The 24,495-nt window shown below is 33.6% G+C and overlaps 1 protein-coding gene across 2 annotated transcripts in view; it reads right to left on the bottom strand.

Annotated features, from left to right (window-relative positions):
• SLIT2 (slit guidance ligand 2) overlaps positions 1-24,495 on the bottom strand; it is a 363,732-nt gene that overhangs the window by 103,655 nt on the left and 235,582 nt on the right. For both annotated transcript variants that reach the window (XM_077136499.1, XM_077136500.1), the window contains exons 6-9: positions 17,319-17,390; positions 11,559-11,630; positions 8,879-9,042; positions 6,514-6,652 (exon numbers count right to left, since the gene is read on the bottom strand). In XM_077136499.1, coding sequence (XP_076992614.1) covers positions 6,514-6,652; positions 8,879-9,042; positions 11,559-11,630; positions 17,319-17,390 — 447 coding nt within the window. The remainder of the gene's footprint in view (positions 1-6,513; positions 6,653-8,878; positions 9,043-11,558; positions 11,631-17,318; positions 17,391-24,495) is intronic.

The raw sequence follows: 24,495 nt of genomic DNA, 5'->3' as shown, positions 1-24,495 counted from the left end.
TCTCAATCACCTTGTATAGAATTGGCTATCTAAAGAGAAAGTTGAATGAATCTAAGTTGCACGTTTCTGCATGTAGAAAGTCAGATGACTCTGAACTAAAGTGAATTCAAAACTGAGCAAGTATTACTTAAGATAAAGTAAAAAATTTAGAGGGGGGAAATGCAGAAATAGCATAAAAAGAAGTTGAACATAAATGAGAAAGAATCATTTTGTCAAAACAGAAATGGAAGAAAAAGACACTTAAAAATTATATTCAGGATCATAAGTGCAGGTTATAATGAAAAATAGCATTCAGAATCATTCTTTCTTTCTATCTGTATTATTATGCATGTAAGTGACCTGGATGAAACAGAAGGAACAAAAGTACCCTCAAATTTAACATCTAACTTCCATTACTCCATTTTTTCCCTTTCTATAATCTAAATGCTTCTCTGATCTTTTAGAGAAATAGAATAGAACTGTGTGGCTTTCGACTTCTAAACCCTGAAAAGGTAGTCAAGAGAAAAGGCAGTAGGACCTAAGAGTGAAAAAATACACTAAACTGTTACAACTTAGCAGCTATTCTCCATGATTTATGGAATTTCCTTTTAGTAGTTTGAAAACATGGGTTATACCATAGGAAATCTTTAACTGGATTGAAGAGAACTAAATATCTACTTTATAGCAATCAAGCTCATTGTAATAAAATTTTATACCTGAAAATGTGACCTAAAACATCAGTTTTAGAGATTTGATATACAGAGACTTAATCTGCTATTAAAGATTTTGTGGCTATGGACCAGATGACATAGAGACTTCCCTGAGGCATTCTACTTGTTTTATAAGAACAAGGCTTTCCAAATAGTGCAGCTCAAAGCAGCAAAGAGTTGGAAGAATTCCAGGGGAGCAACTGCTTCATTCTTTCAGTCCTCATTTTATTTTATATTACACATTCTAGTTCTTCCTTACCCTATCCTCTCTTTCTTAGGCAATAACCCAATAACCCAGGACTCTAGACTGTGCATTAGGCCCACTTCCCTACAACACTGTTGTCCTTTCTCCCCATACTCTATCGTAAGTGTAAAGGCTATAATGATGAGAGGAAAAGTCATACTTCTGTCCTCATCAGAATAGGGTAGTTAGAACATTCATCAAAGTATCTAACTAAACTGCAAAATTTCTGTGCAGATAAATTTCAGGGAGAAATGAGAACACTTAGCAAATAATAGGAAAGATGGCATTTTAGTAGTTACAGCTAAATAGTAATATGAAACAGCTCTTGGTTTTGCAAACATTTCTATATCTTAAGGACTTGTCTTTCTCTTTACTCCTTCCAAATTCTCTTCATTTGTAACTTTCTTAAGGTTTTTCCAATTCTGGTTCTCTGGGTATCAATGAGGCTGTTTTTGAAACTTTTTCAATTTTCCCTTCTCCAATATCCCATTAAGCCCAAGCCATGTCTACCTCTCCTTCGCAGTTGGATCAAGGAAGGAACACAGGTTTTGGGGTCAAATAGATCTACAATTGAGGCCAGCTTAGCCATTTCACAATTGAATTGCTTTTTACAAGATCTTTGACTTCTCTGAGCTTCTTTTTTTTTCTAATGAGCAAAATGAAGTTGTTAGTCTTTGGGTACTTGAGTTAAATGTCCATAGTCTTCATTAGAGGGGAAACAGGACTTCAGAGAAACATGTCTAGGATTTCACTATAGGATGATTGAGTTAATGTATCTAAAGGAGAGTGCATATGGGACGCTGGGTTGGCTAGCTTAAAACAGAGAAAAAGGAGAACTTGGTCACATGTAGGAAATTGAATTTCAAATTTCCAGTCTGGGAAAAAGGATTTTAAAGTTTACAGTCTGGGAAAAAGCAAACTTTAAAGAATAACCAGTATACTAGTCCCATTTTAGCCCTATGCCACTAAACATTCAGTTCATTTAACTTTCTTTTGAACAGATTTTATGCTTAAAGTGGACTTTTCAGTCTACAGGGAGAGAATGAGCTTTTCGATCAGGCTTTATTTATTAATCCTGGTTAATACAGTTCCATCCTTTCAGAGTAAAATGTACCCTCAATGTTTGATCAATTGTTAAAGTAACCATTCATCCAATAAATATTTATCAAATATTTACCAAGTATTTACTATATACCAGGTATTAGACTTGATGTATGTTTAGTGTGATTAGAACAGAACCAGTTTCTACCTTCATGGTAATATAATTCAGGGCAGGGGTGGGGGTGGGGCAGAAGTTAAACAAACACACAGATACATAAATAATTTTAAATGTGATAATTGGGTACAGGCAAAATTAGATTGCTATCTTACAAATCAGAAGGCAGGTCCTGGACCCCAGAAAACCATCAGGATAATGAGGCCTTTTAGAGAAGGAACTTCAACCTTCATCTGTTAATTTTCCTATTTTAATTTCTATAAACACTCCCATCAGGGGTCAGTGAGAAGATCAAATAATATAATGTGCATATAATTGCCAACATTGCAAACATGAGATGAATGTTAGTCTCTTTCTATTCTTCCGTTCCCAAATTTTCCCCCAAATCTGACTTCAAAAGAATATTCTCCTTCTGTCTTAAAAAAATTCTTTGGGCAAATACCAGAAGTATGAATTCGTAGTTGGAAACACAAAGCAGAAAAAGAAAGGAATGAGTTTCTGTTTTTCTAGGTTTCTAGACAGTTAATCACTCCAAAATAGCACTGAAATACTTTATTTTTGTTAGAATTATATTATGAGGCAATTACAAATAAAGACATCTCATGCAATAGGAAATCAACTCATAATTACTCAATGAAGTCACATAACTTGCAATAAAAAGTTCTACTGGTAATTTATGGTCAAATATAGATTTTTAAAAATTACTTTGAATAACAAAGAAGCTAATTTGAAATCTTCAGTACATTATGTACTAAAATCCTGGATCCATAAAGATATACAAAGGTGCTGTATAGCTTGACTTCTATATTTTATAACCCTAATAATATTCCTTATCTAATAAAAATAAGGGTAATAAAAGAAATGAGTTACTAAGCTAATACATTATGATACTATAATGAATGATAATAGGTATTTTGTTGGAGTTGAAGTTCAATAAGATTTATTACCAGATGCTCCACTGATAAAGTTGATAATATGATAAATGGAGAAGTAAAATTCACCCAGAGCTTCATATGTTTTCATCTCTACCTATGAATTTAATTTACTATAGCTTTTTCTGATATACTACCTCCTCAATATAGGCAAAGCCAAAGTATTTGGCATAACTTTTATGCTACTAATTTCTACCAACATATAAAAATCTATGGAAAATAGCAGAAAAGCTCCATGATAAATAAAATAGACTATGTAAGATAACCCATTTTAATGTTTCATATTACTTTCAGTTTGCTACATAACACTCTCTTCTCCTTTGCCAATATACAATCTTCTCTTATGCTTTCCTTGATCTGAATTTGGACAATACTATCCTGTTTGGAAAGTTCATGTTCCCTCACATATCTTATCTAACTCCAACACGCATCTCTCTCTAAATCCGTTCCTTTTCTTTGACTTTCTAATAATTTCAGATTTTGCATCTTATAATGAATTTATATCTATCTTATAGAACAACTACTGCTTTAATAAAAAAAACAAAATGAAATAAAAAAACAAACTCTTCAAAATGATTTATCCCCACTCTTCCCAACATACCTCATGCACTCAATTTCCTCACACCCTGAAAAGTGGCCTACTTGCCTTCCACTCTACAAAAACAGAATCCCCGAGAACAACAGGACAACATGCTGGGTTCAGGCCTTACCTCGGTTGCAGCAGGAATAGCCATCTCTATAGATCATTCTTTCCTAGAAGTTCCCTCCTCTCTTAGTTGCCATGGCTTGGGTCCTTGGATTTCTTCATTTCTCATGCTCTTTTTTTTTCCCCATTAATCATTTGATGGCTTCAATTATCATCATTTAAAAAAATGTAAATTACTCCAAAATATCTGCCTTAAGTTCTTGTCTTGTTTCCAAATTATTCTGGTCCATATTACTCTAGAACCTCTAAATGTCTCACTGGTACTCAGTATTTCCCAATTTGAGCCAATCTTCTTCTGTCCCAGCTGTCTTCTGGCTCCTTGGCTCTTATATAAAATGACATAACCATCACCCTGTCCATCTTTCATATTTGAAACTGTGGCATCATCTTTGTTGTGTTTTTCTATCCTTACTGTCTTATCTCAACAATGCCAGATCCCATTAATTCTGGTTCTATACTAGTTATCACATCAATTTCCACATCACCATTCCTACTTTATTGACTCAGTTCCTGCTTTTATGACATTTCCCCTGGATCAAAATAATGCCTCCTAAGAGGCTCCTGCCTTTCATTCTTTCCTTTTTTTTAAACCATGAGCACACTGTGTCAGAATAACTCTCCCTGAAGATTCAGATTAAAACTCCTGCGCTCAAATGCATTCCAAATAAAGTCTAAGATCCTTATACTATTCAAGGCCTTCCTATAATTGGTTGTAAACAATCTTCCTAACTTCATTTTGGGATTCTCCCAAGAAACAAGTATCAGTCAAACTGAATTCTTGTTTTGTTGTATCTTGTACTTTCATTCTTATTTCCCATGCCATGGTTTTCTTTTAATTTTAAAAGTTCCTTTCTCACTTCTGTTTCCAACTACTACCTATCCTTCAAGGCTTAGTTCAGGCATTAACTACTGCATGAAGCTTGCTGTGGGTGGCTTGGCCATCATTTATTGAACAGCTACTATATGCTAGTATGCTAGGCACACAAAGTGCACATGTGTTAATGACCTCATTTCAAACTTTTAATAACCCTAGGTTTCAGAAAAGCAAACAGGCATATAGAGAAAAAGTAACTTGCTCATAGTCTCACAGGTAGTAAATGCTAAACTGGCCTGAAGTTCTAGTTAAAGCTTCCTGATTCTGGTAAACAACTCTCTTGCCCTCGGTTACCTCAAAGTTTATTTGTTCTGCTCTTATGGTGTTTATTACTTCCTACCTGATGTCCTGGCTTTTTATTTGCATGTCAAATTTGCTAGTTGAAAGAGGGAAGATCTCTGGAAAATTCATGGTGCTCCTATATATTAAGTGCTTACTTAATAAGGTTAGTGCCTGTATGAATGTATGTGCTATTTTTCTATGCAAAAATGCATTATCTTTCTACTATCTACATCATCATATCTCACCTCTTCTGATTTAAAGGTCTTCAGTAATCTGGGGCTTTAAAATTAGATGGAGACGTCTTTTCTCTGGCATTATATTCCATGATTCTTTAACATGAACCTATTAATCCAGTTGGGCTCCACATGTAACATCCCTCAAACACAATGCTCGTGGCCACCTCTGCCCTTTCCTGATGGTTCTCTTTCATGGAATTTCACTCACCTCTTCCAATCTACTTTTCATTTTTCTTCAAGTTTAGCTCAAAAGTACTTAAACATCTTCAATGAGCAAGGTAGCTGTTCCATCAATTAAAAACTTGGTGAGGATAATATATTATGCATATCCCTTATTCTACACTGGTGTCGTCTCCCTAGATTTTACAGTCCTTGCAGAGGTTCACCTCTGATAGTGCAAAGTGCACTGTCAAACACTCAGTATGTGCTTTTAAAATACTGGTATTGGGTCTTGGGAACTAAGGTTATTCTTATGTAAAGCAAATTAGGGCCTGTTAACAGCCAAACCTATTCATTTATTAAAATTTAGAATTGGCTTCTAAAGGAATAATAATATTATGTGAGGGGGTTTCCTTAGTAATGGATATTGAGATAAAAATTGTCCTTAATATTTATTCCCCAAAGTGGTAAAAACATTTCCCTTTTTTTTTTTTAACATTTTACAACTTATGTGATTATGCTTTAAACACGTGACTTATATTCAACAAAGACAAATAAATGTATACAGCATCTGCCCAGAAAATGCTACTTCGCCAAGATAATTTAACTTTTGATGGAGGTAATCAATGGCTCAAATTGAATAAAATACTAAGTTAAAAAATCTTTTAGATTCGGTGTTGTAATATCATCCCGCTATATACTTTGCATTAGACTGCGCAACAAAATAGTGAAATTGCATTCTAAAACACAGCTTTGGAGAAGGTAGAACATCATGTAGTTAACTTGCTCCTCTGCTCTAGCTCGGTCTTTCTTTATACTCCCCACTATTCCAAACTGGAAAAGAACAACAGCAGATCTGCAGATTCAAAAGGTTGACTAGGCAAAATAAGAGTATTTTTTCTTAAATAGCCTAATACCACCTCTGCAAGGGAAGGGAAAGTACTCTTTTTCCTTAAAATACACTCCTTCTAATTCTATTGGTGGTAAATAACAACAAAAATCCTAGCCATGTCAACAACGCATTTAATTAAACAGGGTAAGGATCAATAAAATTCCGAAAGGAACATTTGTCTAAGCTAATTGAACAGATTTGCCTTTGATAAGCCCAGAATCTCCTTAAGAAAATCCAGATTTGGTTCACTGGGGAGGACAATAGGGAATGTCAGGCCACATACATTTCTGTGATGGTCTCTGGCAGATTTGTGGGGATTTCCGTGAGACCTTTCCCGCGACAGTCTACGATATTGTTGCTACAAGTGCAAGCAGCCGGGCAGTGTAAAACACTGCAAGAAGGAGCCATAAAGGACTGATGACCTGAAAAAGAAACAAGTGGCATTTATATATTTCCTCCTTAATTTCTTAATTGACAGCCATGCAAACTTAACTCAAATAACAAAGCATGTTAGAGAAAATCATTCTTTTAAAGCCTTGATCATATGTTTGAAAAAACATATTTTAGGAAGCATGTATTTTTATTTGGGGGTCAATACTCAGGTGACGCAAATGAGATTTTAAAAGTATTTGCAAAAACACTACATTAAAAATTTTGAAATAACTGTGAGGAAGTCTCAGATCAGATTCAAAACTAGAATTCTATCCAAAACTATTTTGAGTTCTAAAAAAAAGCACCATGATATGATATTGTTTGTACTGATATATTCAACCTTGATTTTCAGACTAATCTACAGTTCATTCCTAATAGGCTTAGATAAAGGTTGGCCTTTATTAAATTGCCTACCTCAATTTACATTGTTTTAAAAAAGAAGGAAGGAAAACAGTGAAATTCCCATCACGGTTGGACGTAACTGTTGCTCTAATTAAGCCTTCACACACAAATAAATATGGGGAAAATTAGATAACGTTATGCTTGATGCCTGGATAGGTTCAGAATTGCCACTTTCTCTTAAATTATTATAATAATTTGCATCATGCCATTCTGTAATTGTTAATCTATATGCTTCTTTTTTTTTTTTTTTTTGGCTCTGCAGAACTAAAATGTTAGCATAAGTAGTTATCTTAGGTATGCGTTAATTACTCATGTTTGGAACAGCTATTTTGAAATGAGAGTTTATTGTTTGAATGATAAACCAGCAGAATATCGGCAGTGCTGGTCCACATGGCTGCCTGTAAATGCATCGTTGCTAGAGGAGAGCCAGGCCAGCCCTCTCGACCTGTATGGAAATGCCAGCGGGGTGGAGATGCACTGAGAAGAAGATGCTGGCCGTGTGCCAAATGAAGCCCTCTAAACAAGCACTCAAACTTTACAAAATTACTCTTAGTCTAAAAAGAAAAGGTGAACTTGCCTTCTTCCTCATCTAGAAAACAGGAAGGAAAAAGCGAAGAGATAAAAAAGTGGTTATTAATGAACTGTTAGTGATTTCATTATATAATATTTTAAAATGCAATCATGTCCATTGAAAACATTCCACGTACAATTTTGTTTGAGTTATAAAAAGTGTGGGAAAAGTATATGAAATGCTCTAAAAATAATGATAAAACAAAAACCTGTTCCACCAATGTCTTCCTACTCCTCCTTTAAAAAATTGGTAAACAAACAAACAAAAATTTACAAAAAAATTGTTAAACATTTGTTCAGTGTTGTGTATCTTAAAAATCTGTGTATCTACAGAAATATTTTGCTGTATTTTGAATGGACACTTTAAAATCAGAATAAAGCCTATATGTATAAAATGATTACATGCTAATATGTACCGATATAATATTGAAGTTAACATACAGTTTTAGAATTTAATGTGTATGTATGTATATATGTATACTGTCTAGGTATAAATAAATAAATAAATAAATAAATAAATAAACTGGCTAGGTTGAGATTCTACCACTTTTCAGCTAACTAATCTTCAGCAAGTTTTACTTAACTCTTTTTCTCAGCATTTTAACGTCTAATATATAGATAACATTACATTTCTTGTGTAGATGCTATAAGGGGAGTGGAATGAAGTAATGTACATGAAATATTTACATTAGTTTTTGACACAGACAAACAACTCTGTAAATGTTAAGTATTGATATTTTACATAACCCATGTCTTATTTTTTATTTTCAGATATTTGTTATTAAGGCTAGTTGTTTGTTTGTCTTAAGTAGAATTATGCAATTAGTATATAAGGGTCCATAAAAAGTGTTTGGCACTGTGAAACTATCATCGAGTTACTATCATTCAATCCCCAGCAGGGATCCAGGATTATTTAAACATTTCCAATTGTTAAAATAAAAGTAGACATAAATTATTACTTAAAGGGAAAATAATGTGCAGCAAATAGAACCATAATTTGGGAATTTCCTATAATCCCCCGGAGTGAAAACTGAAAAAGCTTTCATCATAACTTGGATACAGGGACTCAGTATTTGCCAACCATGTACAAAATGTGCAGAATTTAACACAAAGAAAGAGGATTTCTATAGCGTGGTTAGTGCACACTTGCATGTTAGTGAGCAACACTGAAACGTGAAGCACGCATTCTGCAGAGTCCAATTATGTAACAGCATACAATAGTATAACGCTTCTCTCTCCCTTACCACTGCAGGCAAATTCTCGTTTCTGAACTTCAGCCACGTTATGGCCCCTCAGGTGGGACGGACCCATGCACTGAGTGTATAGGCCAACACGAGGCCTTTGGCGCAGCCAGTCCGAGAGCCAGGCCAGGTAGCAGTCACAGTACAGGTTGTTGGAATGGAGTCGACTAAATGAGAGGGAAGAAGTTTAAAGCAAGAAAAGTGAAAAATAAAAAAAGGAAAGAAAAGGGAAAATAGTTACGTTAAAAACTTAGAAAATTAATAACAGATTTCTTTATTTCTTAACATACACATAGGCAGAACTTAGCAAGTACTAAACTAATTAGTTTTCTGAAACTTAACTGGTTTGCAACCACAGAATCAAGTCTCCATTTTCTCTGAGCTAAGCAAATATACAGACACTTGACTCTGATCACAGAATTATTTTGTCTGTGTTCATTCAAAAGGGTGAAAAGAAAGGACAAAAAAAAAAGTCCAAGGCAAATTGCTTTGAGTTGGCAACTTACAGCAAGCAGGGATGGGGGGAGGGAGGGCAAATTAATAAAAGAAGTGAATCCCACTTTGAAATATCAGTAAGTCTGCCATTATGTGTCTATTGAAATTGCCGATAAAATCTTTTTAGCAGCTCACTTCCATTTTCTGCTGAACAAGACAGAAAAATAATCCAATATAAAACATTTATTTTACATTCCTATTATTACTTCCTTCTTTTTTTTTTGATAAATCAAAGAAAAGGAATTAGCTCTTTTGGATGGTGGACACTCATACTCAAAAAAGCAGGGATTGAAATTAAAAGTCATAAATGACAGAGAGTGAAGAAATTAAGTATGTCCCTTCTATGTTAGCCAGAATCCACACGAAATTATGGATCTCTTTCAAATGGCTAATAGCACTTCTCCATTAATAAAATACCAGACAAATATATCCACTTGATTAGGAAAATTACTTCAAACTGGCTTTTATGTTTTCTCAAACTAAAAAAAAGGACATTCACTGCTATAAATCAAAACATCGTTCTCAGAATCATCTATGACAAAGTAATACCATTTTAGTTCTTTTTAGCTGATGTACTCAACTCTAACCCAATAATAGTAATGGATATGAAAACATGGAACTCAGTAACTGAACCATAAAAATGGAATTTTTAAGTGGTAATGATACTACAGAATGACGAACCAAACAAAGGAGGGGAATTAAGAGTGAGATGATCCCCTTACATTCTCCTTGACTCTGTAGTAGAAAAACACCTACACGCTGTTTTGCACCAAAGCTAGAAGGCCAAACCTATTTTGGGAAAGCTGGGCGACCTGAGGCTCAGTCCTCATCATATTCAGAATGCCAACCTTTGTAAGGCACAGCAGCACATTCTTCATGTAACATCATTTTTCTCTAAATTTTTCAGTTCCTAACTGAAATTGAAAATGATTCAATAGATGTGCATATTTGGCAATAAGAAAAGAATGTAAAAATTAAAAAACCTGATTAGTGGGACAAACAGTGGTGGCTGTCTGCAAGAAAATAAGAAACACTATCAGCCGTGCAGACGATGGATGTTTTACACCCTCAGTGGCTTAATTTTTGTAAGAATTGAAAGCTTGTTAATTTTTTTTATAAATTCAAGTTTATAAGAAACTAATTTGGTCAAATCTAGTTCGAGTGAAATGGATTAATAATTCAATTCGACTGATCTCAATTTGACAGCCTTGAGAAATCACAACTTTTTTATAAATCCTAAAATTCTAAATTTTAGGATTTTTAAAGCATATTCCAAGAAAATTATAATGATTTATTATCACATACAGAGTCCCATTTTAGTGAGGAAAGATGGCATTCAGATTGGTATTATCAATTTCATTAAAAAAAGTAATTCAGCATATATTTTCCACTCAAGAAATAAAAGAAATGCAATATTTTTTCAATTCTGTAATTACAAAACTTAAAGTATTTTGAAAATCCAATAAAACACTTTTAAACTAATACAATTTTTTTTTCAAGAAATCTTATGTTTTGGCATATTTCAATATAATTTTTAGATTAAGGTGATTCTCATACCAATTTCAAATGATAGTTACCTTTAAAAAATGCTCTAACTATCACACTCTGGGTTTTAAGGATTAATTTTTTTCCAAGAGCAAAAAAATAGCTGTAGTCAAGACATTACTAAAAATTTGTATTCACCTAAAATATTTTAATGTTCATCTGAATCCTGAAAAGATATTTTAAATGTTAAAAGATATTTTTATTAAAATAAAAAGATATTTTAATGCTGATACAACCTTAATTATAGAAGTACTAGAGGGTGATTCTGTAATTTTATATTACAAAGAACGTTAGAGAACCAGTTTAGATTTATTAGGTCTACTTACAGAGCGGTAATAAAATCATAAAGATTTCCCATTTATCATTTATGACAGCCAATCAAGGAATCTTCCATTTCTTAATGAAATGTGACCTCCCCAATAGCTCAAAGTAAACGCACCCCCCCAAAAAAAACTTCCCATAATGAATATCACTTAAATGAAAGCTTTCAAGTTCAGAATCATAGTTCACTTACTCAACTATGATAGCTGGGATGAAAAAAGGTGGTTGATTTCTACTTTTGTCATATGCTTGTAGTCCTATTCTATGTTGATTAAAACCTTAATTGATTAAATATACCAGTACATATACAGTGACTACTTACAAGGTTCTAAGTTTAGGCATATGGTTGAAACTTGCCACAGAAAGTCTAGTAATGTTGTTATTGTTGAGAGTGCTGTAGAATAAAAAAAAAAGGGTTAGAAATTTGAGATATGAAGTTACTGATTATTCCATTTACTAACATAGAGGAAACCTTTTATTATTACATATATCCAGGAAAACTACCTGGATGAGATGGCACTGAGAATGCACTCTTCTACAGAAGTTGATAGCAGCAGCTGAATCTCATACCTTAACATAAAATTATTTTTTTATTCATTCTGTTTTAATAGATATTTATTAAATTGTTATGGCTTTAGCCATCACACCTTTGATTATTTACATGATGCTTGACACACATTGTGCAAATGTACCTATTTATGACGTCAGTTAAAGAACGAACATGAAACAGCCAGAATTGGAAAAATTATTCAATTACATTTCCTTACAATGATTACTATGTGTTATTAAAATATGCCACCTTTGTTAGATCCACTAGTGCCCATAAGCAAATGGACATATTTGAATTTTCCAACTGAAATCTCATAGCAACACCATGGAATTAGTCCTGTTAAGTCTTAAGCTCTCCTGACTGTTCTTTACTACGGGAATCAGCCAATACTGAAATTAGAGTAGTAAGAGCTATGCATTTGCTCCTTGCACGGGGTGGGGGTGAAGTGACGTGCTGCAGCACAATTATAAACCTAATCTATCCTAACAGATTTTAGTTTCAGTGGCATATTCTGGGCTTTTTTTTTTAGAGCTGTCTGGTAGCGATCATGATTTTTTTTAAACTAATAGTCCAGAAGATGGGTGATCAATGGAGTCATGATGAAAACAGGTGTAAGCCTTGCTTGGTTCAAAGTTTTGCCTAAGATGGATTTTCTTTTTGCTGTACACAAGCATTGTTAGTTGTTCTACTGTTATTGTTAATATTATTATATTTCAGTCACTAAACATTTCCTGAATGGCTGTTATTTTTATAGCAATATGGAATATTATAAAAAAAAAATCAGGGGTAAATCCTGTCCTAAAGTAGCTTACTGTTCAAATAGAGAGATGAATTACATGAAATACAACAATTCAGACTTAATTAAGATTAAGAGGAGAGATACTTTTTCCACTTCTGAAAAGTCTGGTTGTGATAAGTAGGGAGGACATTTATCCTAAGGGTGTAAGAAGAAAGTTTAGAAATGGAAAGTGGTTCAAGGAGGGGAAGACTGAAGACACAGAGGGTGTTGGCTAAAGATGGCAAGCTGTTGAAGAAGGCAAGAAGCTTGGGATCAGTGGCACTCATGGATGAAGTATGAAGCTGGAGAAGGATCTGATTAGGCACTGCAAATTCACCTGCTTACAGAGGCCAGACAATGAACATTAGCAAGCAGAGCATGTGAAAGGAAATACATTGGACAGCGAGAGAACAGCAGATAGATGGTTGTGGCTGGTGACAGCCTTGGTAAGCTAGTGAGAGAGTCTCTGTTCAAACAGCAAACATTCAGCACCAGGAGACTGTGGCCGTGCTGTAGTCAAGGAGGCCAAATGATCTGATTTTTACTTTTTCTTTGCATGGGCAGGCACCAGGAATCGAACCTAGGTCTCTGGCATGGCAGGCAAGAACTCTGAGCCACTGTGGCCTGCCCCTAACAATCTGATTTTTCAAAAGAAGATGGAAAGGGAAAACTTTAGTACAACTCTCCTAATTTCTAAATATTGGCAACCAATTCAAATATTTTGGAGAATCCGTGAGCCAATCCTGTTTGGGCTAAGCAAAGTGCATTTGTGAAGCCATTTTTTGCCAGCTCAAAGCTGCAGGGCTCAATGGTAGGATCTGGGCTTTCAGTGGCTGAGACCTGAACTTCCCAGTAGGACAAGGTTTGCTACAGATTGGGACACACACTGATTTTCTTTACCATCCAGTTTTGCCATGTATAGAACTGAACAAGAACTTATTCAATTGATTTAAGTTACATAGTGGGGAAAAACTCTATATGGAGGAGCTATAAAGCGCTGAATTAGTTGGCTCACGTTATCTACAATCCTCTGGCATTTTCTGGTGCTCAAATGAAATGAGAATTTTTTTAAACCACATTAAAACATATCCTGATGTTTGAACCAAAAGGTTCTCCTTCCCAGAGGAATCTGTTCTCAAATGACCTCTTTTCCCATCCTCAAAATTTATGCTGACTTAATATGACTAAAATTTTCAGAGTATATTATACTGAAATGTGACTTTGGGGGGGATATAAATGGCTTAAAAAGTGGTTCATACTCAGTAAACATGCATTAATTTTTAAGTATGGTTTCCTATACTTCCATGCAAAAGTGGGTTTTCCTTAATTTGAAGACTTTTCTCAAAATGTCAGCTCATATAAAGCAACTGAAGAAATAAGTTATCTTATTTATATCCGGTATTTATTCTGGCAAAACAATATCATTGCTGATGTCTAGTGACTTACTAATACGTGGAACCAATGAAATTATTTTAAATAAATTAGTAATGTTGTTCCAATATAGTCACAAATACATGCTAGTCATGATCAATTCATGTTCTGAAATGATATAAAATTATATACTGTAACTTTAATTTATGAACACTTTCTCCAATGTAGAAATCTATTTCTATGTTCAACCTCAACATTTTCTCTTTGTAACGAGAAACACACCAACTTAACTACATTAAATTTATGTATTCCAGTAAAAGGACTTCTTGGTATGTCAATCTGAAATGTTAGCATTGAGAATCATGTAATCTCTCTAGAACTCAGATCTGCATAAGTCTTTCTTATTCCCTTATCGCTGTTAGGACTTGGCAGTGAATCTAATTTTTAATGGATATGAATCACTATGTTTCAACTCAATTAAATTATGTCCATTCTATGAAAAAAAAAAAACCTATAAACCATATAAAAGGAGAAATGCCAGGAATGTAATTCATTTTGGAATCTAGCAACTAAAGAAAAAGAAAACCCTATTTAGTTTCCAATGTTATTTCTGAGATGGTATCTTTGTATTAAGAAAATAAAGAGGTTAATTATAAATTCTACCAACCAGAATTCCACAACACAGCAGTTCACTATGAACATACAAATGATGAACTGGCCCTTCACTTTCATCTTGACTTTGCCTTCATCTTGAACTTTATTTATTCTCTCTATCCTAATACATAAACTAATCTAACAAATTTTATCCCTTATCTTGACCTGCAGCATATTCATATATTCATGAACAGTTCATGGAATTAAAATAAAATAAAGTTTTAAAACATTGAGGGGCTGAAATTTGAATTGTGAACAAGTTAATGCACCATTGTTTTTTTCCCACATAAGACGATACATATTAAATAGTCATACACATGGAAGCCAGACAACTTTCCTTCTGAGGCTAACTATAAACAAAATTGCCTGACCAAATGCTGTAAATGGGCTAACTTTTGAATTAGGTAGTAGAGATCTAGGCATAAAAAATCTCTGTCTTTTCTGTACTTTATTGATTTACCAAATTTTTCGTTAATTTTTTCAGTTAATTTGTCTAAATGTTTAAAATACGAGGATTTAAAAAAGCAAAACTGACATATTGATATAATGTTTGCTTGAATCTATGAAATTAGATAAAAATATTTAAATCTTCTTTAAGAAATTAAGATTTTCTTGTATCATGTACTAATTTTAATTTCTTTAGCAGACAAGCTCTGACAATTAAGAACCTATATTAAGAAACTTTATTAGGAACCTCTATTAAGAACCTATAATAAGAACCTCAAAAGAGATCTCAACATTTTGAATATTTATTTTAATTCCATGAAGCATATAAAGCTTATGACTTTTTATTATATTTTTCATGACAGTGGCTCTTGGTATTTTAGATATTTTAACATGACAAACTATATGAGGTTATTGTGTCTTCATGAGTTTATTGTTTCCAAAAATGAGATCAGTTTATAGCAAATAAGGAAGTGCATAGTTACTGTGTAACTAAGAGTAAAGGGGTGTACATGTTTAGCACAGTGCGTGGCCACAGAGCAGGTGTTCAGTATATTCTTGGAATAAATAAGCTCAATGACACCATATCTACCCAGCCTTTAAGCCCTTTTCTGTTATATTAATGTACTTTCTGGGATTTAATTCATCTGAAATATCCAGCTAATTTTTCCATATAACTACTTTGTATCATTCATTTTCCTAGTTAGGAGCACTTTCTTAGTAATGCTTTTATTTATTTATTCATTTAGGATCCTTTACTCTGTTCAATCAAATAACTCTTGTGGCAATCTCTTTTTTAAAAAAAGTTTAGTGACATTGACTATCTTTTTTATTTCACACACTTACCATGAAATTATACTTGTATCTTAATTACTCTACCTCTGAAATACCATCAGTAAGATTCGTATGTTTAAAATGGCTCTGGGACAGAGTTTAAAAAGTGGCCTTGAAAAAAAAAAAGATAAAAACAATAAAAAACAAAAAAAAGTGGCCTTACACCTAAAATGTATGTGATAGTCACTTTGAGTGTTTTTCTTTATAGAAAAAGTTATACTAATATCAGAAACAGAGAGGACATTTCATGTGGTTAGTGTACAATATATATTTTCATATATCATATCCATAATCGATTTCATTCAATTCATTCTTATATACATTTTAAAAATAACTTGGTAACTTGCATAGTTACTTTACTCACAATTAAAACTAAATTCATAAAGAAAATATTATTAAAATCAGCCATTCTCACTGGAACATTAACTTTTTTTTTTTCAAAATCACATTCTGCACTACAAACCCAATTTATAAAGCCATGGAATCTTTTTCCAGGAGAATTTCACAATTTCTGGATAACTTCTAACAAACAGACTAAAAATTCAAAGCCTCTTTTCATTTAATTCAATTTTGGATGTCTGACTAAATTGTTCATGTCAAAGATGATTTAAAATATTGAAAAACATTTTTTGGGGGGAATTTTTAAGTATATTTAAAAAGCAAGAAATATGAACCTTTCAGTGAGAGAAATTCCAGAAATGTAGAGACGGGCCTTAAATTCGTCAGTGACACTACTGAGTTTTTATTAAAATTATTTTACTAAGTCCAAGGCCAATAGAGATCAGTTAGTTAGCTCTAATCACTTTTTTCAGGCATATCTCTTCAGTAAGGAAAGAGGGAGAACGCGTGCTATAATTTAAATCTGTATGATGTGCATTACAGCATCAGTAGTGAAGATTTTTAAATGAATCAACAGGGCGACTTATAAAAATCAGAAAGTAGATTACAAAATAACCTCAGAAAGATAATGTTACCTTGTTAAAAATGACATGGGGCTTTTTAAAGGAGAAAATGTCTTCCCATTGCATAACAAGTTCACAATATATCAACGTATCAGTTACTAAGCAGAGGAATATTTTGTTATACAAATGTCATGAGTTTATTTTAGTTGTCATTGTTTCTATGAAACTGATTTTATCTTAGTAACTCTGGGAATTTCCGCAGATCCTGTGAAGGAGCATATGTTACTGTAAGGAGAAATACAGGGCAAGAGACGTGCACCTTCGTATGTCCTTCATAAACAGACAATTCTACTTAAAGCTACAGATATGGCATGCAAGGTTTTGCACACACACATTTCTGAGTCTTCCGTACTCACCCTAGGTTAAGTAAGGTATTTCTTTAGGAGACCATCTGACACAAGGTTTTTCTTATAGCAGATAAGCTTCCACATTAGCACCCCCCAGACACAAAGCTCCCTTTAAAAGAGTAACAGATATAAGAGTACTTACAGCACTTCCAGGTCCCGGAGAGCTCTAAATGCTCCATCTTCAATACAGTTGATCTGGTTGTAATCCAGTTGCCTGTTAAATAGAATAGAAGAATAAATGTAAAAGTAATGGACACTAGCAGGGTGAGGTGAAAGGAAGTGTCCAGAAGGGTACATGAAGCCCTGACCGCACGAAATGAAAAGCTCTCACAAATACACTCATCTGCTTAAGAATGCCACAAGCCATTCTGGCCTCCACACTGCTACTGAAATCTCTTTTTGTTCCGAACTGTCTGTGCAAACAGCAGCCCTTGGGAAGCTCCAGTAAATAATAACTGCACCTTTTATTAAATGCCATAGGAATGCAATTTCATTACATCAAGAAAAGCTATCCATTAAGAGCTTTCAGCGTCATCTTGCTGAAACAATTTCATTAAGGTAAAGGACTGTAAATCACTTAATGTCACATGCACCCCCTCAGTGACCTAACAGAATCCATTTATCAGAGAAGCCCAGCTGCATGTTAATTTCACTATCCTTGGCAAGAAAGAGCAAACTACTTTTAGGTTTTCTTCTTTTAAAATCAGTTTTCCTTCGAGAACTTCAAATTAGGAAAAGAGGAATAACCTCCCACATATCTCTTTGCCTTTTCCAACCAAGAATACACTTCAGAAAGCAAGCAGTTGTCCTATAGTAAACTACACTCTCTCATAATTTGCATTCTTTATATTACATGCAGATTCTCGGCACTGTAAAGACAGCATACATTTGAGTTAAGAAACTTTCGGAATTACAGTTCGGATACCACTTTCTAGAAAATAACTCTTAAGTATTAAGAAACAAGTAAAAATATTGATTTTCTTGAAGATGCTGATTTTTGCTAAAAAAAACTTATAAACATATACTACAGCAGCATTATTAAAATATTATATATATTTCATATATAATATAAACTTTAACCTCACTTTAAAGTGACCTCACTTTAAATAATGCAAAATTCAAACAAACAAATATGCTCCAGTAGTTTTAAGTATCAATTGTTAAAATTCAAAGATGAATAAACAGGCTGCTCCAAAGTGATTATGTCTGCTTTTTCCTGCTGCTTGTTTTGGGGATTAAAATTTCCTTATTCATGTAAGGAACCCGTTTCATTGAAATGAACAGCTAAGTCACCAAATCCCATTTGTACTATCCTCTTCTTGATTGACAAGAAGTTGTTTTTTAAATCTAGCAGCTTAATGCTTAGAGATATTATTATTCCAGCAAAGAAAGTATCTTAATGCTTCACTTGAAATAGAAATGAAATGTTTCATGAAATAGTAAGGTGATTTGCCATCTCCACATGCAATTGTGAGGCAATGCAGATGTACAAAGTAATACTACAATGACATTACAGATGAACCTTGTCCTTGTTTCAAGTTTTGAATTCATCAAAAGGGCTAATTCACATTTGAGGCTTTTCTTTAAGAAACGTTGTGACATTCCTATAAAATAGCTGTTTCTGTCACAAGGCTACTGCAAAAAAAAGGTGCAATAATTTAACCCAGTGTGTTTCAGAAAGCCTCTTCCCATTTCCTACTTTAGTAACTATGTATATAGACAATGTCTCATGAAATACATATCTCATTTTTAAGAAGGTCTCTAGGGGACAAGATCATACACAAGCATACCTTGATGTCTTGCAAATGGAAAAATCTAGGACGCGCAATATAAAAATAATGTGCATCCCATAGAAAACACAATTTTATTGATTTTCTAAACTAAGGTTTTTTCCAAATAATAGCTACCATCCATGCTATTATTATTAAAGCATCCATGCTATTTATTATTAAAGCATTTCTACTTATTAGGAAATAATACAGAAATACAATTTTATTTTCTAAGAATTTTAAATTCTTTGGATGTCATATAGCCACTATGCTCCCAAGAAAACATTAACATTTTTGAGCATTTTTGGTTTTTACAGATTAAATTCATTTAAAAAGTAAGTTAATAGCTTCTTTATTTTGAAGTGCTAAGTATATATCCCCACAATTATTCTCTAACCTCTTCAACAATTTATCAAAGCCATTTAAATTAGTACAATGGCATGTAGTGTTACCCTTGACACAATACAAAAGAGAAATTGTTTCCAGACAAATTGGCAAAATCTTTTAATGCTATCAAATCTGCCTAATGCAGTCTCCAGGTTAATCTGTAAAAGGGTGAGCTGTATGTTTGCCCATATCTTATTATCCTTAGCTGTCAATGTATAAATCAGTGCTGACACAGCGTCTTCTAAATCATCCATACTATACACAAAGGGGAAGCTCTAGCATGCCGGAAAAAGCACTCAAGCAAATCTTGTCCTACTAGGACTGAAAGGCAGATTACTTTCCCCATACCAGTAGAAGTTAACCGCTGCTGGAAACTTTGGTAATTTTACCCTTCTTTTATATTGCTCAGAGTTATTTGTTTTGTTTGATTCTTAAAAGAATTCAAAGCCATAATTGGTACAAAAACATCATGAAGATTTGGCTTTTATAGCGCTGAAGTTTTTCCTCAAAATTTTCAGAATGCCATAATGCCTCAGTTCATATATCTTCTGAGAATGATGGTATTTCATGAGGAAGTTACTCCTATTAAAGAACAATCAAACTCAAAGTGAATACTTTTTTTTTCAATTTGTGAATTCTGGTATGTTTAAAGGGATACCTTGGAAAGTTTTTTCCATATGACTACTCATGAGAAAATTTCTCCAAACAACCCCCCATTTGTCTACATATGGTTCCAGACAAAGTGTCAGAACTATGCAAAAGTGTAATTTATTTCAGGGTTTCTGGACCATTTTTCTGCACTGTGTTTCTCCCACACTGTTCACTTCCTTCTCTGCTACCTTTTAAGCCTTGAGCACTTATACTTTCTGTAAACAGGAAAGAATCTGTTCTCAGCCATGCCTTTAGTGTGAGACTGACCCTGTCTTGATGATATCTTCAATTGTGCCATAGAATTATTCTGAAGTAAAGAATTAGCAAGAGAGAATTGTTTTCAGTTCTTCAAAAATAACTGTTGCAATGATTCCATCACACATAAAGGTAAATAGAAAAATTTGGTTGATGAATGCATTAAGTACAATAGCAAGTATTTTAGACCCTTTACTCGGATCAGAGCTACTTCCTGGGGATAGAAAAAGCTAGGACTTTGCTTGATTTGTGGGGAGAAAGAAAATACCATTGGTGGTTTCTTTCAGACTTTGAGCCACCTTACCCCAGCACAGACTTGTGGCTTCTCCCTCCTGCTTCTGTTAAAACCCACATCACCTCTTTATCTGAGCCCCCATTGTTTAGACTGTGCATTTGTGGTTTGGAGCGTTGCTTTATCTTTAATTTCATGAAAGCGAGGAGATGAAAAGAATAATTTTCAAGCTCTAACAAGCATTAACATTCTTTGAGTTACTTTTCAGTGGCAACTATTTCTTTTCTGATGCCCTAGAATAACTCTAGACTACCGTTGTAATTTTTCCTACCACTGGTAGTTTAGTCTTAGATAATGTAGTATTGTCAAAAAGCTACTCTTTTTAAATAGAGATATCATTCCATGCCTCATTACACATACAATTTCTGAAACTGATTTTGTTTTTCTTAAACAGTAAAAATGATAAAGCCTAGTTTTAGATTACGATTTATTTTAGGAATGGGAAATTATACATAATGTTGCTAAATATGAGTTTTAAAAATACATATACTGAATGACAGGAAAAGTTAACATTTGCTTACTTGGCATCCTGAAACATAGAATCACTGCATTCTGTTACTTTTAAATTTTCTTCAAGGATTCCCTGTTTTGTTTTGTTTTGTTTTTCAGTAAAATCTGGATAACATATTATGTTTAAAATATACATTTAAGACTTACCTGCCTCCATTAACATCAGTTGGTTTTATTTTTAACCGTGGCAAAATCAGATTTCACTGGAGCATCTGAGTAATGAGATCCTACTGCTAATTCATTTTTTCGCAAAAATTAAAACACCACAAAAATATACTTAAATTTGAAACAATACTGGAATAATATTTGATAATTTCTAAACCTGGCAGGATCTCTCATTGTGTCAACAAAATTATTATGACTATGCTTCCATTTGTTTCTTTTTTTAGTTCCTAGCAATAGAAGTCTGGTTCATATTCATATTACTACTGGAGAGATGGCAAACTCCAAAAATCCAGTTGGCTTAAAGTATACCAAAGTGGTTAGGAGCAAAATTAGGGAATGGCAACATTTCTCTATTCAGAAAGAAACCCCGATAAAATCTATAAATCACGTGGAAGAAAAGGAACAATTGTCAAGGACACGGATATGCCCTCTTCTAGTTCTTCCTCTGTGTGTATAAAATTCAAGTACATGAGTACCCAAATATATGAATCTAATGTCAGTAATGATTTTAAGCAGTAGCCCAATATTTGATCTGTAATATAAGAGAGTAAAAGAACAATACAAAGTGTTCCATGTTACTGAATATAACAGAAATTTCTGCAACCAGATAACATCAGTATTTTACCTGGACATTAGAAGAGAAAACAACTGAGGGAAGGATGATTCTGAGGAACCCAACATAACTTACATTATTTATACTTTAAACCTTTTGCAATCTTTCAGATAATACCTTATTTTTACCCATAGGATAAAGAACCTCAGTTCTTACTGGTATAGTCTGTTTATGGTACAAAGTTAGATCCATTTGACAACTCATCGGGAAGAAGCAAAAAGTAGCTCTAAGAAAGATGGTAAAAGAAACTGGAGGAAAGACAGCAAAGTTGACCCCAAGTGTTCCAGTATTTCTAAGTAAACTAATAAATGGAGATAGAAACTGATATTGTGAATAATAATTGCTAATATTTACTGAATACATAGTATAAGGCAGGTTCTATATAATGCTATCTCATTAATTCTGACAATAGCTCAGAAAGGTAAAATCACCCTGACTTTAGAGATGAGAAAAAGAGGCTTACAGAGGTTCAGCAACTCATTTGACATAAATAGAAATTTCAAATTTAGATCTCTGCATGGCCAATACCCCCATTCAACACACAAGAGGCTTGGAAAACAGATCCAGGAGCTTTGCATTCTTTGTGAGTTTGAAGTTTGTGCTTCAACTAAATCTCTGATGGCTGAGTTTCAGAGAAGAAGCCAGAAGATAAGTAGTGCTAAAGAATTTCAAAAAAAAAAAAAAAAAAACCTATATTATCCTAGGGCTGAAATATTCACGTGTGAGAGAAGAGGAAAACTGATTCTTAAGTGGTGGATATAATCCATTTAGAAAGTAAAGCACTAAAGTACAGTTGTGTAAAGAGGCACAGTGATGTGTTGAATAAATGCTTGCAGGAGAGAAGCGATTCTGACTTACACAAAGAGCCTGCACGTAGGTTCAGTGGGAGAGTGGTCTGGAAGCCTGGGTTGAACTCAGAATGTTAGAACTGGTCAGAATGTCTAAAGAGGCTGAGCTTTAAAAAAGATATTGTTTTTCTTAGGGCTGGGTCTACCTTTTTATTTGTTGTATTCCCAGGGCTTTTACATAGTACCTATAACAAAATGTTTTTTGATAAACTGAATGCTTTGAACCAGGCAATGACAAAGCAAAATGCAAATTTGGAGAGGTTAATGGTAGCAACTTTTTACACAGTATTTGGTGATGCTTATCACTCACACTGTGTTTCAGAGTTAGTTCATGCCAGGAAAATTACAGGACCATGGACAGATCCTAAGGTACCACTTAGTCTGCGGAGTTCCTGACAGTTTTTACATTTAAGTACCCAAGACAAGCCCTGATAATCCCTTATTTTTATAGGCAGAATTCTAGATGTTAAGGGGAGGTTTGCCCCTCCAAATATGAGATTCACCTTCTTTTACCATCTACTAAATGAAGAGCCATCCACAATAGGTTTGTTCATGAAGTTCCATGTCTCACCGAAACCCTTTAGAACGTAATATTTAAGGCCCAGGATAGCAGGCCCCTTTCCTTACAAGTCTCTTCAGCCTCAGGTTTACCGAAAAAACTCTAGGCAGGAACTTGGGGTGCTGACAGCTATAATTTCAATTTAGTATCAACAGATTTTATTTTCATGAGAAAATTAGTAGATATTTTGCAATTATGACAATTTATATGCCAACGCTCAATGAAATCTTGCATTTAAATGGTAACAATGTAATACACTCTTTTCTCTGATTGTGATATATTAATTCTATAGTATGTGAGGAATTCTTGCTCTCTTATCATTACGAAGTATGTAGAGTACAGGGGAAGGGAAACCAAAAGATATTTAAAACTAGAGGAGCAAAAAAAATGGTAAACAGTAAAATGTATTTTTGTGTACATAGAATAGAGCTGTGAGGTTTATTTGTATTGGTTTAGCTGATCCATCAATAAAAATATTGAAGATCAGAGAGTTTCAAATAAAATATTTTATATAGCGTAAACAGCTATATAATAGCATTTAGATGATCCCCCTCTCTTTCTTGTTTGTCATATCTTCCTGTTGCCAGTAGTAATCATTTCCTCCAGAACTTGACCTTGATATGTTTCCTAAAAATTCATATATACTTTTTTCTCAATGATATCAATATTCACTTGCCAAAGAAGTTCATGTTGAATCACCCTGTGATTCAAATTCTTGCTTACAAATTAATGTATATGATAAGAGAATAAATAAAATAGAAAAGTTTTTTTCCTAATCTATTTTTCACAAAGAAGCAGTTTTCCTGGCAAAGGAAGGTAAGACCCATTATAAACAGGGGTTAATAGAATTGGGAAAATATAAGCAAGTGGGAAATAGATGTATTCCTGGAAAGTAAATAGTAAAGTCTGACTGGTATACAGAGTTCCTTTTGAGGATATGCAAGATGAAAGAAGAATAAAAGCAGATGTGCTTTACTTTACATAGTACATCTAAAGCAATTCTCTTTGGAACTTAATTATTTTAAATGCTCATGTTGAATTCACTAACTAAAGAAACGAATGGTAAAGTAAGTTAAAGTTTCCTTTTGTGATCTACATAGCAACAAGAATTCTATTTACTTTTTAAGTTTATATATTTGTATTTTTTTTACTTAAATACTGGATTACTTCTACCTTGGAATATTATCTCATAAAATCAAGGAAATTTTTGTACATTTTTATGCTCATAAATGCTTAGAAAATAGTTTGTAAAACTCAGCAACCTGTTATT

Source organism: Tamandua tetradactyla, chromosome 19 (genome assembly GCF_023851605.1).
Source record: "Tamandua tetradactyla isolate mTamTet1 chromosome 19, mTamTet1.pri, whole genome shotgun sequence".
Classification (NCBI taxonomy): Eukaryota; Metazoa; Chordata; class Mammalia; order Pilosa; family Myrmecophagidae; genus Tamandua; species Tamandua tetradactyla.
Note: the sequence above shows the minus strand (reverse complement) of the source record. Positions and strands in the feature narration are given on the sequence as shown.